The 17,418-nt window shown below is 44.6% G+C and overlaps 1 protein-coding gene across 1 annotated transcript; it reads left to right on the forward strand.

Annotated features, from left to right (window-relative positions):
* Nucleotides 1-212: 212 nt before the first annotated feature.
* PAQR9 (progestin and adipoQ receptor family member 9) lies at nt 213-9,092 on the forward strand. The gene has a single exon (XM_064457675.1). The coding sequence runs from the start codon at nt 1,489-1,491 to the stop codon at nt 2,722-2,724; it is 1,236 nt and encodes a 411-aa protein (XP_064313745.1). The 5' UTR covers nt 213-1,488; the 3' UTR covers nt 2,725-9,092.
* The last annotated feature ends 8,326 nt before the right edge of the window (nt 9,093-17,418 follow it).

Here is a 17,418-nt window from a genome sequence, read left to right on the forward strand (position 1 = left end):
AGCCACTGCTCGAGGAGTGCGTGGCCGGTGCGTCCCTGCACGCCGCCAGGCGCCCTCACCCACCCTCTCGCCCTCTGGAACGCATGGGCATCAGAGCACGTTAGGCCCGTTATCTAAAAAAAAAATAGATCTCTCAGTTTAATATTTTACTCCTCCCCTTGGCTTTTCAGCACTGTTCAGTTGTGTTTATTTTCCCAGCAGGACTCCTGTGTAATTTTTATAAAGATTATAAGCAGCGTCACCAGTCTGCCCTACTTTTGACAGTTCCGTAAAAACAATATTTTTACTGTGACAAAAAAACGCATTGAAAATCACTTTTGGCAACACGTTTTTACTACCTTTTTGTGTCAGTTTTAAAAACCGCATTTCTGATTACCACCATGTTCAGATTTTGCATGTTATCATGACTGACTATTGAATAGAAGATTTTTATAAAAATCTTTGGACAGAGCGTCCTAATTCCACTGGACCTTGGTTTATACTGTGTGACCATACATATATATCTGAATATCACCATGTATGACAGACATTTGAAAACCCAGAGCTATCGGACGTTTAAGACCGTCTGAAACAAGCAAAAAGGAAACACTTTGGAACAGCGGAGAGCAATTCCTTGCTCTGGTTCCCACCTGCACCTGCAATAGTTACTCATGTTTCCACAATGCCTTTTATTTACTTCAGACACATTGAGGTACAGTAACACGCGTACGGTGCTTTTCCCTGTATTTTTAGATTCCAATTATGTAACTGTGCCGCTTGCATAACCGCACCGCCGATAAATGTGGGATTTGTCTATGGATCAACACAGAGCAGCTACTGTCAGCCCGTTACCGAGTCTCCCCCGAGCCGCCCCGCTTGGAGCGCGGAGATAAGGTGGGTGCCCGATGTGTCAGTGCGACGGACGCCCTTTCCCGCCTGGCCGGGAACGTTTTCCCTAAGGGTTGCATTCATCGCATGAGATAATGTCACCACAGAAACCAGGTCTCAGGCGGCCTCCCTGAGCCACACACGGCGGAAATCCTCCCAGCTGCCACATGTCGCCCGGTCTGGGGGTGTTTCCCAGGTCTGTCCCGCCTGCTGGGGATCTCCCAGCCCGGCGGGGTCCCGCTCCCCCTTCCCGGGGCTTTAGCCACCCGCGGGCAGCCGGTGCCGCGTCCCCTTTGTGCTTTTTCCACCCAAACGCCCCCGCGGGAAGGGCCCCGCACAAAGCGGCGGGTCTGCCCGCCTGCCGCCGCTCCAGCCGTCCCTCGCCCCGCCGGAGAGCGGCCCCGGGGGCTCTGCACTGCCCGGCCCGGCCCCGGCCGCATCAATCATTAACGGCGGGTCGGGTGTCCAGCGCCTCCTTCCCCGGGAAACCCTACCCGGGGCGGCGGGGGCGTCTCTCCCCGCTCCCCGGGAGCGCTGGATGCGCCGCCGGTTTCCAGTTACCGCGATGCCGGGCGGCGGGGCGGGAGGAGCCGCGGCGATGCCGCCAGTGCCCCTGCTGCAATGAGTGATGCTGCCGGGGGCGGGGGCGGCGGAGGAGGAGGAGGAGGAGGAGAAGAAGCGCAGAGCCACCGCTGCTCCTCCGCTGGCGGCTGCAGGAGCGGCGGCTCTACCTCGCCCGGGCGGCGGGGCGCGGCGGCGGGCGGTGGGCCGGGGGCGGCCGGGGCCGGCAGCATGCCGGCGGGCGAGGGGGACAAGGAGGAGCCGGCGCCGCCTCCTCGCCCTGCCGCCCTGCTGCGGTGGGACGAGGTGCCCGAGGACTTCGTGGAGTGCTTCATCCTCTCGGGCTACCGGCGGCTGCACTGCTCGGCACAGGAGTGCCTGGCCTCGGTGCTGCAGCCCACCAACGAGACCCTCAACTTCTGGACCCACTTCATCCCGCTGCTGCTCTTCCTCAGCCGCTTCGGGCGGCTGCTGCTGCTGCGGGGCGCCGGGGACGTGCCCTTCCACCACCCGGCCCTGCTGCCCCTCTGGTGCTACGCCTCGGGGGTGCTGCTCACCTTTGCCATGAGCTGCACGGCCCATCTCTTCAGCTGCCTCTCCCCGCGCCTCCGCGCCGCCTTCTTCTACCTGGACTACGCCTCCATCAGCTACTACGGCTTTGCCAGCACCGTGGCCTACTCCTACTACCTGCTGCCAGGGCTGAGCCTGCTAGACGCCAGCGCCATGAGCCGCTACGTGCAGCAGCGGCTGGGCTGGCAGCTGGACTGCAGCCTGCCCATCGCGGCCTACCGCGCCCTGGTGCTGCCCGTCGCCCTGGCGCTGGCCGTGGGCTGCACGGCCGCCTGCTGCCGCAGCCGCGCCGCCTGCTGCGCCTACCCCTTCGCCGTGCGCACCTTCGTCTTCGCCATGCCGCTGAGCATGGCCTGCCCCATCATGCTGGAGAGCCTCCTCTTTGACCTCCGCACCCGCAACCCCACGCTCTTTGTCTACTTCTACCGACGCTACTGCTGGCTGCTGGTGGCCGCCTTCTTCAATGTCAGCAAAATCCCTGAGCGGATCCAGCCAGGGCTCTTCGACATCGTGGGGCACAGCCACCAGCTATTCCACATCTTCACCTTCCTCAGCATCTACGACCAGGTGCACTATGTGGAAGACGGGCTGGCCGAGTTCCTCAAGGCACCCCTGGCCGCCCCCACCTACCTGGGCACTGTGGGGTATATGCTGCTCCTGGCACTCTGCCTGGCCGTGGTTGTCAGGAGGTTCCTCAACGTTGCAGACCTCTGCAAGCAGGACTAGCTAGGTCGGTGACCCTTGGGACAGCAACTACCATACCAGTGGCCCTTGGGCCGGAGACCCTCGGGCCAGTGACCTTCAGACCAGCTCCACCATGTCCTGAAGATGCTGTGAAATCTTGGGGAAACGCACCTGTGGAAAAGCCAGGTCCCTTTCATGGAGAGTTGCCAGAGAAAATGACCATGGCGGAACTGCTCGTGTTCTTTAAACTACTAGGTTACCAGGGGAAGCAAGCAAACGCTTACTGGTATGTTGCTGCTTAGAGTATAAGCTGAAATAATCTAGCTCTGCTACTAGGAAGAATGCATGAACTGTGAATGCCAGTTACTAATTTCATAACGATTAGTTTTAAACTAGCTCTGTATATACATATATATTTATATATATAGCTATATATTTATTAGCTACATATATATGTGTGTATATATATACATCTGAAGACACTTGTGCAATGATTACTCATAGACTTTTAATCAACTCCTGTGTGAGATTTCCTAGCAGATTATGCACTGACATTTATCTTCCTCTGTGATACTGTAACAGGCCTTTGTGGCCACATACTGGATTTTAAATGCAAACAAATCGATAGCTATCCATAGTTTTTAAGGTCTTGCAGCCTTTTCAGCCAGGGAACAATAGATTTAACAGAGGGAGGAAAAACAGCTGTGAATTATTATGGAATTACCAGTTGATGGAGAGACTTTAATTAGACAGGCAGTGAGTGGTTGGTGTAAGCACTCGGATACTAAAATAAAATAGAGGGATATGTAAAATAACTGAACCAGAAAGGGGTCAAACTGGTTTGGAGCAGGGGCGGGGGGAGAAGGGGAGTACTGCATAATGGCACGGCTCTTCCCCCAGCACTCAGGAACATCTGTTGTTTTAAGCGGGTTGCTAAGGGGCCCCTTTATCTTCCCTGGTAAATCACCCCCAAATCAGCCCTTTAGAGTCAAAGTCAGATGCCAGGCTTTCTATAAGCCCCTGCCAAGCTCGATGGGAGTTCTGTGTATGTAAAGAGAATAACTGATGCATGTGATCTCATTCTGGATCTTTTAAAGAATTACATAGAACTGGTTTCTTCTGCTCTTTAATTAGAGCACTCTGTCGGATTCACCATCCTAAGATTAGTTGCAGAATAAGGTACTGCTGAATCTGGGTTCCGGACCTAAAACCTGGCTCTACAAGTACTGGATACTGGCACTTTTGCATCATTCCCCACCTTTTCCTATTTTGATTAACTGCAGCTGGGTGTTTTGAAGTCCTTTTTCAGAGCTTTGGGGGAGCTCAAAGACAAGAATTATGAGACATCTTCCAAAGCAGTACCTTTTCACAGCAACCCAGGAATTATCCTTCTCACATGACAAACAGCTAACTATAGCTTGAACTTGTTCTCTGTAGAAAGACATTTTTGTAAACTATGTACAGATTTTAAACAGATGCATTTTGATTTTTGTCTGACAGAACAAGTATGCAATAATATTACACAAAGGGGTTACAATTTGAAGTTCAGGTGAGAAACTGCTTGTATACCCCATTTGCAAAACGAAGGGTGGTACTTCCTTAGGAGATGCTGGTGTCATGCTGCACAACAGCGTAGTGGTTCTTTAACTCAGTCTCTTTGCCCCTGTTGTGGAAATACATTTCTGCTTGGATCTTTCCCATTTTGATGGACATGGCATCCGAACCCCAAGAGTCCAGCGCCACAGACTTCTGTAAGACAAAGCCCCCTTTGTTTATTATGGGAATATAGGAAGGACTACAGCTAGGGATTGTGAGGTCAAATCCTTAATACAGGTCAGAACCATCACAGAAACCAATAATTGATATGTCCTGTACCAATGTCAGCTTTGTGAAAATTTTCCAATGAAAGTGCATAAGCTAAAAGAAAATGACACCCACTTCATTTTATCTTTTACCTCAATCCATTTTAAATACAATGGTTTGGATCTTTTAGATTCTTAGTGAATGATGAGAATGGTCTAACAAAAATATATCCTCTCTGCCAGCCACAATTCTGCTGGTGTATAATTTGTGGTAGGGTCACTTGTGGTGTCTTGAGATTGGCTAGAGTTTTCTGAAACAGCAGTTCCCAAACCGTGGCCTCTTGAGTTATCACTGATGGACCATAATAACCAGCATGGCCCTGTGTGGCTGTCTGTGCTGTTTTCATTTGCCAACCTGCATTAAAAGAAAATGAAAACGACTTGAAGTATTTTTAATTTTACATATTTTCACTAACTTTTGTCATAAATATGGCATTGCTTTATTCAACTGCCAATAAAACAGAAAACGATCTGCACCACTGGGAGAGGAGGCTGGTTCACAATACTGTTATGCTTTGAAACGTGCTTTATATTGTGGAAAACCCCCTGGAAACTCACAGTAGAAAGCAAATGGCTCAAGACCTGCAACGATGTCACCCTATGAATTTCCACAACTGCAAAAAGAGGCCAAAATCTTTGAGATGTGCTGTATTCAAGTTAAAATAATAGAGACGTGGTACTTAGAGCCCAATGACTCATCCAAGTTTCAGAACTAATTATGTAGAAGGGGTTTGCCTGGGAGATGCCACTAGCGTGTCCAACCAGCAATTAAAAACTAAGAAAGAAATCAAAAAGGCCAGGGACAGCAAATCTCAGCGCTAGAAGACAGCTCAGAAACAAGCAACAGTAAAAGCCAAATGTTAAAAAAGGCTTTTCAAGCATACTGTATAATGAATTATATTTGTGCTTGTCAGTCACAATGCAGAGGGCATCTCAAGAGGCAATGACAAAAAAGGCTGTTGCTAACTTGTAAAAATACATTTGATATTTGCAGTTGGGCCACACAGGGTCGTCTATATATATCTCAACGACAGATAACAGTATAAAGGTTGGATTGCAACCAACTGCAATTTTACTGGAATCTTACAGCTGTTACCAGAGTTGCCTGTGAGCCTCAGTCACGCTGCGGATTTGGTACCTGGCCCTGATATTAAGGAATTTGCTTCATTTAAAAGTTTCTATTGGCAAAATGTTGAGGCACGTGTATGGGCCTGAGCACCTCATGGAATTATTTGTTTATGCTGGTTGCAAGTACTGCTCTCTGAGCCAATGTAAGCAGGCTGTATGAATCAGGAGTGAATGGGTACAGGGAGATGTGATTAGATTTTAAGAGTTCTAATTAATGTACATTTGTCTGTTTGCTTGTTTAAAATGTGGCTACAAATTAAAAAGTTACAGTAAGTGTGGAGAATATCTAGGGAAACGCTACCTGAGTGTCTGTGTTTATTCAGTGAAGGACATGTTATGTAGATAATTGCTCCATTTGCCATGTCCAATAGCCAGTCTCCATAAATATGGACAGAACAAAACTGAGTTAAAGAGGTTAAAAGTGGAACAAGATATCTATAATTATAATGCTTGAATTTGCTCATGTAGAAGTCAATGTCAGCGTTTGTGTGGCTTGTAAGGGCGTGGGATCTCTTTTTGGTGTGAAAGCACACATGGCTGAACATCATAGGTGTGTCCAGAGCGTAGACAGGAGGTGTAACCTGCAGACTAGATGCATAAGGACATCCTAGAAAACAAACTCTTTTGCATAAGTACATGTCATAATGTTTTTATTGCCTGAGTACCTGCCATAAGGTCTACACTGTGGATTCCACAGCTCATCTTTAAAACCAAAAAGGCTTTTCAGGCCTTCTGTGGTAGAATCTGTGTGGGGGATGGAAGATGAGGTGATGGCCTGAAAATGCCTATGTGTCTTTCTGTGTTTGGCCAACACTGACCTTCAGACTGACATACCTGTGCCAATGAGAACTGATTGTTGATGGGGCCAGTTCCTGGAGCGTTGGTGGCACGGACAGCGCCCCCCCACCTTGCAATCAGCATGTGCCTAGAACTGCAGTCTACACGTTGGCATATATTCAATAAGCCTAGCTTCTGGGCACTTCTGAGTAACCTGTAAGCTTTAAGCTCATCTTTGTGTAAGATTGATATACCTGGTCTGTAGTAATTCACCCGTACTCTGTGGCTATACACCACTACTTCTTCTGCAGTGTATTCATTTGAATGTCACTATCCAGGACATCTGTACAGCTCTGAGCTGCTTCAGTAGCAAGACTGGAGTCTGCAGTCTGGAAACAAAGGGAAAGGTTTCATCTGCATGCTGCACTTGTAGAAATTTAGGAGTTAAAAGTAGAGACTCATTGTTTTTTGCTAAAATGATAGTTTTGCTTAGTTGTCCAAGTGTTGTGCTTATTATTTATTTGCTGAATCCAGCTATGTTGGGTTTTTGTCAACAGTGCACCTGCAAAAAATGACAGTATGAAAGTTTTACTTCATGTTTAATTAAGCTCTCTGAGGCGGCACATTCATAAAGTATTATTGCACTTAACTCAGTTGGTTACCATCCACATGCCTTACAGAAGCAAATCATACCTGTAATAATTGCCCAGCTTATGCTGTTTTTCATTGCCTATGAGAGTAAAAATGACCAAGTGGCCAGTAACAAGCTGAGGAGTCGGGCACTCCTGGGGTCTTGTCCCTGCTTTGCCACTACCTGTTCCGTAATCTAGGGCAAGTTGTTTAAACTGTGTTCATTTTGAATGAATTTAATTCATGTAGAACACTGGAATTGTACCAGGGTTGAATTTGACCCTCTGTTTCTCAGTTTCCACATCTGTAAGATGGGGACAATATACCTTACCTACCTCGCAGGGTTGCTCTGAAGACTAGCTAATGTTTGTAAAGCACTTAAAAATGCAAAGACCCTCCTAGGTGCTAAGAAGAAATATTACTGAACTCCGGCAGAGAGAATGTTATATTTTTCCATAGCTCCTCATCTCACAGGGAGATGAACATGAACGTTTCTAGATCATGAACTCTTGGGATAAACCCTCATCGTTGCCATACTCCTAGGACATTCACATCCTCTGTCCTTTGGAGCTGATGGCAAAATTTCCACTGGCTTCAGGTGAGGGGCAGTCAAGACCTAAGCAGTAGTAACAGGCTGACTAAACGCCTAAGGGTCAGGAGTAAAGAGAAAACATACATGAGTTAAGTACTCTTCAGAAATTCTCACTGGTGACTTGTACCAAGGGGCATTGTAATGCTGACATGAGGCCTCCTTGGTCATTTAGCCATGGATTGTATTCCAGTTACCGTGAAACAATGGAGCAAGATTTCCCATCAGTGTCTGTAAGACTATGAATATGTCTCAATTGCCATTGGGAATTTCAACCTACTTCACGCTACTTCTTATCAGAGTTAAAAAGATGTTAACTGAACGAAACTTTTCAATAGATGTGTAATCATTTGGGAACATTATATTGCTCAGACAAGCAGCTTTCTCTTTTCCCCTCCCATTCCCCAAAACCAACAACATGGAGCCAAGCCTATTCTTGAGTGAAAACTGAACTTGGATCTTCTTATCACATATGCGTGCTCTTCCTTTGCCGTGGAGCCCTGACTAATCATCCTGCTAACCCACTCCACCCTTCTCATGGAAGGACTGATACAAACAGCACCACTGAGTAGAGGACAAGGTTTTTAAGAGCTTTTCTAACAGGCAGCAGTAGTGGAGACCAAAAAAAGAAAAAAAAAAGAAAAAAAAAGACAACAAAGACATCAAAGGGTTTGAGTGGTTCATTAAGTTAAAGCCTCTACAATAATAAATAAAATTCACCCTATCCGACTATCTTCCCAGCTTCTGTTAGACACCCGTAAGTCAGGGCTACACAACCGACACCCAAGTTACAGCTGAGACTTTACCCTCTTCTCCTCAGATGAGATGCAAGATGCCGAGGAAGTGTCACATGCACTGAGGACACAGACCTCCATTCAAGACAGTTAGTGTCTTGGAGCTGGGTGTGGAATAAAGTTAAATTATTTTCACAACTTGCTTAGACAGATGCTGCTTCATTCCACTGAATTCAGTAATAAATTAATGACCAAGACAAAGGAAGCAGGCTTTTGCTCAAAGTTCCCTGTTCTGCCACCAGCAGACTTCTACTTTCAGGGCAATTGCTTCCTGGGCCATACTCAGAGCATGGAGGATTCGGACATAGGGCTTCGCTATTTCATGTGAACACCTTAGGATTTGTGGCTGTAGCTGGAGGTTGATAGTATGGAGAAACAGTTTATAGCAAGTCAATTCTGTCTGCTAGAGATTCAAGCACGCTTTAGTAAGAGGTATCACATTTAAGGGTCTGTGCATGCAATGAACAAAAAAAGTGTGAATTTTGTTTTGTTCTGTTGGGAGGGTTTGAAAATTTATTCTTTGTACACTTTTGGATGCTGACTACTGTATATGTAATGACTATGCATTTTTAGCAAAAAAAAAGGTGTGAGCTATAAATAAAGTTGATTCTGAGTACATTTTTGCAGAAATGCATTTATAAAGTTTTTTTCATTTCTTAATATACAGTACTGTGACACCTGTAGAATCAAAATATATTGAATGTAGTTATCTTCAAACACAGACATTATTATCATAAGTACAGGAACTTCCAGTTCTTATATAGTGGTGTTGGTATTTCTGAAAACACTATACCACAGCAAAAGTATTATTTCCATTTTATTGCCTTTTATATTTTAAAGCAATAAAATAGCATCATTACCCATTGCCTTTTTAGTTCTCTGATGTTTATGCTAACTAATTAATGATAGGCATTCCTTTTATATTAAAAATTCATTAATATGTATAAGGAGATCAGTGTTCTGCCTACAGTGCTCACTGAAAAATCATGAAATTGGTAGTAACAGCTATGTCAAGAATCACAGCAAAATATTGACTACAAATTGAAGAGGTCTATTTGGCATCAAATAAAGTCTCCCATTTGGCAGACTAGGAATGTTCCAAGTGGCAAAATATTGTTTTCAGTCCAAGTCAGGCACCAAAAAGCGCTCAATGAACTGCAATTACATAAAGTATCTGATTTAAGCCTTCTGTGTCAAAATTCAGCAGGACACGATGTAGCCCAACATAATTCCAGGCACTCCCTGATATTGTTAAAAGGCTGAACACCTGGAAAACTGTAGGATCTTCTACCTGAGGTTTGTAGAATTCCTTCAAAAGTTCCAAAGTTCTTCAGAGTTCTTATTTGCAGAGTTTGTACATCCTGTTTGAAATATGGTAATGATTTCAAGTATTTGGTGAACCCAGCAAAAACTTTGATTGCTACCTCACGAACAGATGCTTCAAAAGACTACATCCTACAAATAAACAAATGCTTTGAAAGACTGCACCCTACTGTTACCATTTAAGGCCTTTCATAATGTTACCAGTAGGCTCTGGGTCTGACTGCTGGACATGAACAGGCTGGAGGAAAACCTCACAAAACTGATAGAGCCAGTGAGGATGGCAAAATACTGAGCAGAATGGAAAGCAAGAAAAGTCACTGCTAGGACAGGTAATTTATTGAGGTCAGTACCTCAGCCTTCAGCTGAGATGGCTCCATAGCTGTTCTGATAACCAACTGGAAATCTGAAGGCACTCTACCTTTAGTTACCATGACATCACTTCTCTGACAATGGGCCCTAAAAGTTAGGACAGTGTATTCGTGGTGGAACAAAGGGACGTTGGATACACAGCTTTAACCTTCAGATTTTATTCTCTCATCATAGGATAATGTATGGTTAGGAGAATCTGTGAGTGGAGATGAAACTCATTAAAAATTAAAAAGCTGGTAAAATGAAAAGCAAATCAGTATTAATGCCAAGGCTAAATCTTGGTTTCAGTAATGAGAGCCTCTGGGGCAGACACTACAAATGCACTCTTCTGCATCAGAAAGCCCTCTATTACAAGGCAGATTTCTTATCAAGAGTGGCAGTTCACTTCTGTTAGTGGGGAGCTGGAAATATTTCTCTTGCCAGGGAGCACAGCCTTTGGGTATATGATATATGCTTTACAGGAGAATGACAACAACATCACACAATATTTTTGGAAAGTAAGCAATTTTATAGAGTTCTCTATTTTAAGTCTCTCCTGCCCCCAAGATCTAATCCTTTTGTGTCCCTCCTGACTAAGTATGAAAATATAGTTTTCCTTCATTTTTGGTGTTAAGCATACTTCTCATCTATTATCTTCTGTTTGCTAGGAAACATCTATTCTCTGTCACTCTCCTCTGATGTCCTGAGAAATTCGGCAATGCCACTTGTACAAGAAGAAAAACCTTGAGTTTTCCCTCTTTATATGCTGGGCTCTCCGCTTCCACAGTCCTGGGGCTATGGAATTCAATCACTGGCCTACAGTAGTGTCCCAAAAATCTCAGCTTTTCTTTTTAGCAGCGCTTGGAAAGACAACTATGAAATGTCAATGGGGTGCATAACAAGCAGCAATATCTGAGGCACTCAGAAATAATATAAATAATGAGTGAAAGGTAAACAGGTCGCTGTGACAGCTTCTCTGATTCCTTCGTGCACACAGGCATTCTCTCTCTTAGTATCCCAAATTTAGTGATGGTCATAAGCACATGCTTAACTTTAAAATGAATATATGTTTATCTTTGTTCATTCACGGGGTGAACTTTTCCTCGTGTTTAAGTGTGCTATAGAAGCAGAGCCCTAATGAGCAGACAGTGCCAGGGAAATGCTGCCAATAAGTCTGGCACAGCAAATTCTGCCATTCAGCCCAAAGGCAGCGTCCTACCCTCCGACACCCAAGACTCACATTCCCTCCCCTGCCTTAAGTCCTTCAAAGCATTCTCCTTTCAGACCATTGTCTGAAAGATTTTAATCAAAACAAAGCGAAATACATATGTAAAAGCTAGAAATGCACCAACTTAGTCATGAAATAAAACCGCAAATTTTCCAAGTGTAGCAATTACAATAACAAAACATTGTTTCTTGTAGTCTGGTAGAAAACCATAGCTTGGAGTAAAACAGTTTGGAACAGTAATCAGACTCACTGAGTACTATCAAATACATTCACTAGCCGACCTGGTTAGAAAGAATGTTTATTTCTGTATTATACAGACTCAAAGATTAAACACAGAAGCCAAATACTCTGTGCAGAATACCTTTGTCCCCAGCAATAGAACATATTCCTTCAAACTTCAAGTATTTCATTCCAACAGAAGTACGCCATATCCTTTATTTTAAAGTTCAGATGTACTTTGGACAATAAAAAATAATTTTACTTAACTGATTTCAGTGAAACAGGGAACTGAGGGTATACAAGAGTGGAAAACCTGCTCAACTGCAATATTCAGGTTGTATAATTAAGATCACATAAAGTCACGGCTAACTTGGCACTCAGCAGCCCTAACACCTCAGAGGGAGTATAGAGCCAGTGTATGTTAGGATCTGCTTCTACTGAGATGATCAATAATCCAAAGTTTATAATGAAATGATAGAACGAATGGAAAGCAGTACAGTTAAGCTGTGATGAGTATATTCCTGTATTTAGACAGACATAAAGCTGAATTACTTACATGGTAAAGGTGTACAGACAGCAACATTCATAAAAAAGTTGATAGTGCCCTATATACTTTGACTGAGGTCTCCAGCTGTTACCAACAGGACATTTTAGAAGTCTTCCTTATTAAAGAAAAAAAGAGGAAAAAAATAATCTCATAGAGCTGAAAAGATTCGTCGATTTTGACTTTGCTGGCAGACTTGTTACGTAGATTTGCACAAAGCAAGTGAACAGGTGGACTTATAAATATTATCAAGTGAAGTAATCACTGCTTTCTCTTCTGAAAGGCAGAGTGACTTTCTCCAAGCAGAGTTACAGAGGACCCACAGTGAGCCTGGCTGTCTCACCTTTACATCAGTTGTGGCTCAGAGTGCAAGTCCTCTGTGGAAAGTACTGGATGTTCACCTAGCAGTACAAAATTCAGTTTACTGATGCTTTTAAATAACCCCAGGGCATGTTTTTCATTAGCCAAATATGCAGATATAAGCTAACAAATAATATGATTTCCAGGCTCTGGAAGTGTCATGATTTCTAGCTTTCAGTGTCAGGGCAGAACTGCCAGATATGTCCCAGACACAAGGGACTACCAGGTTATTACTCAACATTAAGCACTCTGTGGTTTAAAAGCCATTTCAGCCACCCAATACCTCATTAATGAAACAATCTGCAACAAACGGGCTGGTAAATGAGGTCTCTAAGGTAAAAACTTCCCATGTGCACTATAATAGATTAGCAGGAGTGAGGTTCCCTTCACAAGTGATTCATGAGCTAAATTCACAAACAAGCACCAGACTCAACTCTCTTCCCTTTGCATTTTGCCCAGAAGGCACAAACAGGCTGGAGAATAACTCTGGCTGGTAAAAAGCCCTCTGACCCTACTTATATTCCCCAATGACATCACTCCAGTACTGGCACAGAGGATGCAACAGGAATGCAGAGTGGCACAGCACATCTCTATCCAGCAGTAGTCCGAATGTGGCACATAGTCCCCAGTGATCCCACCAGGGTTGCCCACACACATGTGAGTCAAAGCAGCCTGAGAACCAGGCTGTTACAGCCTGCAGGCCTGCTGTGCCAAGTAGACCTCAGAATAAAGAGATTCAGGCCTGCTGTTCAAAAGAAAGTTTTGCAATGTTAGTCTGTGCCCAGCAGACCTGTGCAGCACACTGAGGTCAACCAGCAGGAGTTTCCTAGACAAGGTTTGGTCTTACTCAGTTTTAAGAAAACAAACCTCAAACTCAGCCATTGGCATTCTGAAAGTTCAGGGTTTGATTGAATCCTCATATTTTGCCAGCCTGAAATGAAAAAAAGGCAACATAAACTATTCATTATTTTCAATATATTGAAAAATGTCAGCTAATTCAGATTTTTTCTTTTATCTGCCCCAGTCAATGCACAGACCTGAACAGTAGCATAGCAGTGTGTGTGAAGATCAAATGAAGTGTAGTGTAGCACAGTGTCTATTTTAAAAAAAACCGGCTGCAATGATTTTTGGAAGCCAGCTGGCACGGCGGCGGGGCTGGCAGGCCAGCCTGGCAGCGAGGCCGGAGGCTCGGCAGCAGAGCCGCCAGGAGGAGCGCGCAGACCACTCCCAGGGTGCAGGGATGTCCCTCCAGCAAGGCCAGTGAGAAGCTGTATGGCTCCAGCAAGGACACATTTTTTCCATGGTAGCTAGCCGCTGTATTTCTCATTTGCAGCACACAGAAGGGAGCAGAGGAGTTCTTACCAGGCGCTGCCGCCCACTGCCTTGTTTTCTCTGGGTGCTGCACAGCTGGTGAAAGCGCTGGCCTTTGTGGCTCCCCTCCACTGGGCACCTCTACTGCCCCGGGGGCTTATTTGGAAGGGATGCCCCATCCACTTAATGCTTTAAGGGAAAAGCTGCCACAGAGAGCCTGATGGTTTGGCAAAAATAATGCCTTAGAGGCAGCTGCTTTCTGATATAATCCCATATGAAAAGAAAAACTGTTTTGGAGGGGATGACGCTGCCCTCTTAGGCATTCCTGGAACTTAAACCGAGTGTGAGTCAGTCAGAGCAAGAGTGTGCATCTTGCCATGTTGACTTTTTATTTAAACATATTGACTAAAATAAGTTCATTTTTTCTATTTCCTTTACCATCCACATACCACAGCAGATACAGATTAACATATCCACCAGACTTACACACCAGTTTAAAACTAACGTGTGCTAAACAAGCAAAGAAACAAAACAGGCAATAGGTCAAAGAAATTTCTGCAAGTATCCTTATGCAGTATTTCATCCTCCAGTACCTGGAAGGCTGCAAGGTCAAGCATTTGAAAGTCATCAGTTCAGAAATAGCTCAGGACGAGCGAGTGGGGCCGGCCCTGGTAAAGCCCGAGCTAGCCATGAGGCACACACCTGGCTGGCACAACACCACGTCCACCCTGCCACAGCTGACCTGTCGCCTATTGGCTGCAAACAGCTTTTTTATTCTGCCACTCAGTTTTCAGACTGGTCCATGTTAGTACAGCCTACCTACCATATTCCCAGCTAATGTCAAACAGTGCACATATATTTCATGCTACAGTTTTCAACACCCAAAGCATTAAAAAGTACTTTCTGAACTACTGCAGTCCTCTTTTTGGCTCTAACATTGAAATGTCAATGAAGCTATTATAACAGTGCTATGATTCAATCCCTGCTTGCTAGTTAACTAGCCTTTTCCCCCTCAGAGTATACATATTGCCCCCTGCTCATAGTTTCCCACTTGAGCAAGAGCTGTCGGACTAGCTATGCTGTTTGTAAAGCGGAGCTGACACTCATCCTTCCTGCTCAGTGGCAGAAACAGATACAGGCTCTTGGCTCGCCATGACCTTCGAGCTCTCCTGGGGAGCTCCGATTCATTTTGGCCAGCGACCTTCACTCCCAACCTTCAGCCAAAGATCACATGGCACCTCTGAGACAGCCATGCTTTTCTCTCTGCTATTCATCCTTTGAATAAGCCTTTTCTGGGCACAGGCACAAGCCAGAGATGCCCTGAGGATGTCAGATGATCTCCACAGCCCTTGTCGAAGCTGGGATATCAGCAAGCCTGGTCCACTTGTTTTTCATTTAACACTGACATACGGGAAAGTGTTTTACAGTACCAGCTCCTGTGCAAGCTGCACAATGACCCCTACATCTTGTGCTGGCACAAGCTGTGCAAGTCAGCAGCCTCACTGCATGGGTGCGTATCTAGCATCTCATCAAAGTGCTTCTGAATTTCTTTACTATGCTATTTTCTTCCTTTCAAAAATGTTTTCCCCAGCCATTTATTTCACCACACTTTCTAACCCAACTTCACTACGTCATCACCTTCTCTTTACAAATTTGAAGACTGAAGCCGTATTTATTTAGTTCTGACTCCTTCAGGGCGCGCTGAGCTCTGGCAAGTGCCTCGAATGTGGGCGGAAGTTCTCCAAGAAAAAACAAGGTGGGGCAGATAGTTAGGCTGTCCTTGCCGTATACGGGGCACTTCTCCCTGCATCAGTGCCATACCAATGCCTTGCCAGAGTCTTCTTAACATTGTGTAGCCACGCGTACTGCTGTCACGCAGATAGGACATACAACTGACTTCCTAACCATCTGTGGCCTTTCGATAGTCTTCTCTTCCTGTCTTATACCATTGGTTGTGTTAGCACTAAAGAAGAGTGAATAACTACATCCCACCTGAGGTATGGTCAAAATGCGACAGCGTGCAATCATGCCTGCACATTCAGTTGAATTCAATAATAACATAATAATCAATTTATTCTGACATACCATTGAAAACTGAATGTACTCATTTCCACATACAGTCTATCTATAGGTAAAGCTTTTCTGGATGTTTCAGACATATTATATAAACTAAGTCTATACACAACCTATGTATATACAAAATATCCTTAAGAGTGAAAGTTTAGACTCTGAAAAATTTGCTTTGATAATAACAAGATTGTCTTTTCTCATCATTTTGTTATTAGGATATCAGTCATAATTTATTTGTCAACAGATTTTGTGTATCTCAACATGACTGATTGACTTGCAAGTCTGATCAATGAGAATCCGTAGGCCTGACCATATTTTCCAATAACAACTGCAGGGATTTACTCTCAGCTAAGGGTGTGAGAAATGTTCTGCAGTATGAGTCCCATCTTTTATGCTCAATGTCAAACATAACAGCCTTCTAATAATAGAACCACCACAATCTGTCCAGCTCTTCTAGCCCTGGATCTGCCACAGGAAGCATCTCATTAGATTATAGTTAATGCAGTAAACAGTGACTTAAGCAGTAAACAGTGACTCTTTCTAGTGACATGGTAAGAACAGAAAGGTTTCACATGTTGGGGAGTTTTCTCATCTACAATGCTTTTCTAGAGGATTTAGCACGGTGAGTTTCAGTGAAATATTTACAATTCATCTGACACCAATTACCACAGCATGCACTGAACTGTGGGGTTTCCATAAGGCCCTTTATAAGTAGGAAGGACCATCTATAGGGTATGCTGGTGCTAACTTTTGACTTTCAGACCTCACTTATAATTGTGCATTCAAAGATTTTTATTTTGTGATGGGAACATAATGGAAGAAACACAAATGTAATGGGGAAATATAGCTTTCCCCACATTATCCCTTAACTCAAAGAATTTTCTTGAAAATTCCCACATTCCCTTAAATTACTTTCATGCAGAGATCAAGTCTCAGAAGTATCAGTTGCTTTGGGACTAGCTGTTAACAAAATAAAATAAAATAGTTTTAAGCTGTTGCTCAGCTTTGACTACTGCAAGTAATATCCCAGATTAATTCTCTAGTCCAGCCGGCATTACAGTGCAATGATCCCACCAGTGTTCATTTGAACGGTAATCTTAAGCCTGCACAGAATTCATGTGGCACCACAGACTTAAGGGGGGAAATAAAAAATTGATGCAGAGGTGCCAGGCTTCATAGCTCTCTGAGCTATATGCAAAACCTTCATTCCCCCCATATCCTGCAGCTGCACAGCCACAGCTCTCAAACGATCCCAGCCTCACGCTTTCTGCTCTGCAGCCCCACCATCCCAGCATTACATCCTCTACCACTAGGAGCGCAAGCTGAGGCAATGAGACAGATTAAGCCCAGCACCCCGCAGCGACAGCCACAGTCAGGAGCAGAGCTGGACAGAGTTAGGAAGTCACGGTTGAAATCCCAGATCAGAAACCCAAAGACAAGCAGCTACACAGCAAACCTGCAGAACTGCAGAGAGTTTTACATCCGCGTCACCTGCACATCAGAGACCTGGGCCAGGAGAGGAGTTTGTTTCCTGTGAGTGTTTGGCCATTGAC

The sequence above is a fragment of the Phalacrocorax carbo genome, chromosome 7 (genome assembly GCF_963921805.1).
Source record: "Phalacrocorax carbo chromosome 7, bPhaCar2.1, whole genome shotgun sequence".
Classification (NCBI taxonomy): Eukaryota; Metazoa; Chordata; class Aves; order Suliformes; family Phalacrocoracidae; genus Phalacrocorax; species Phalacrocorax carbo.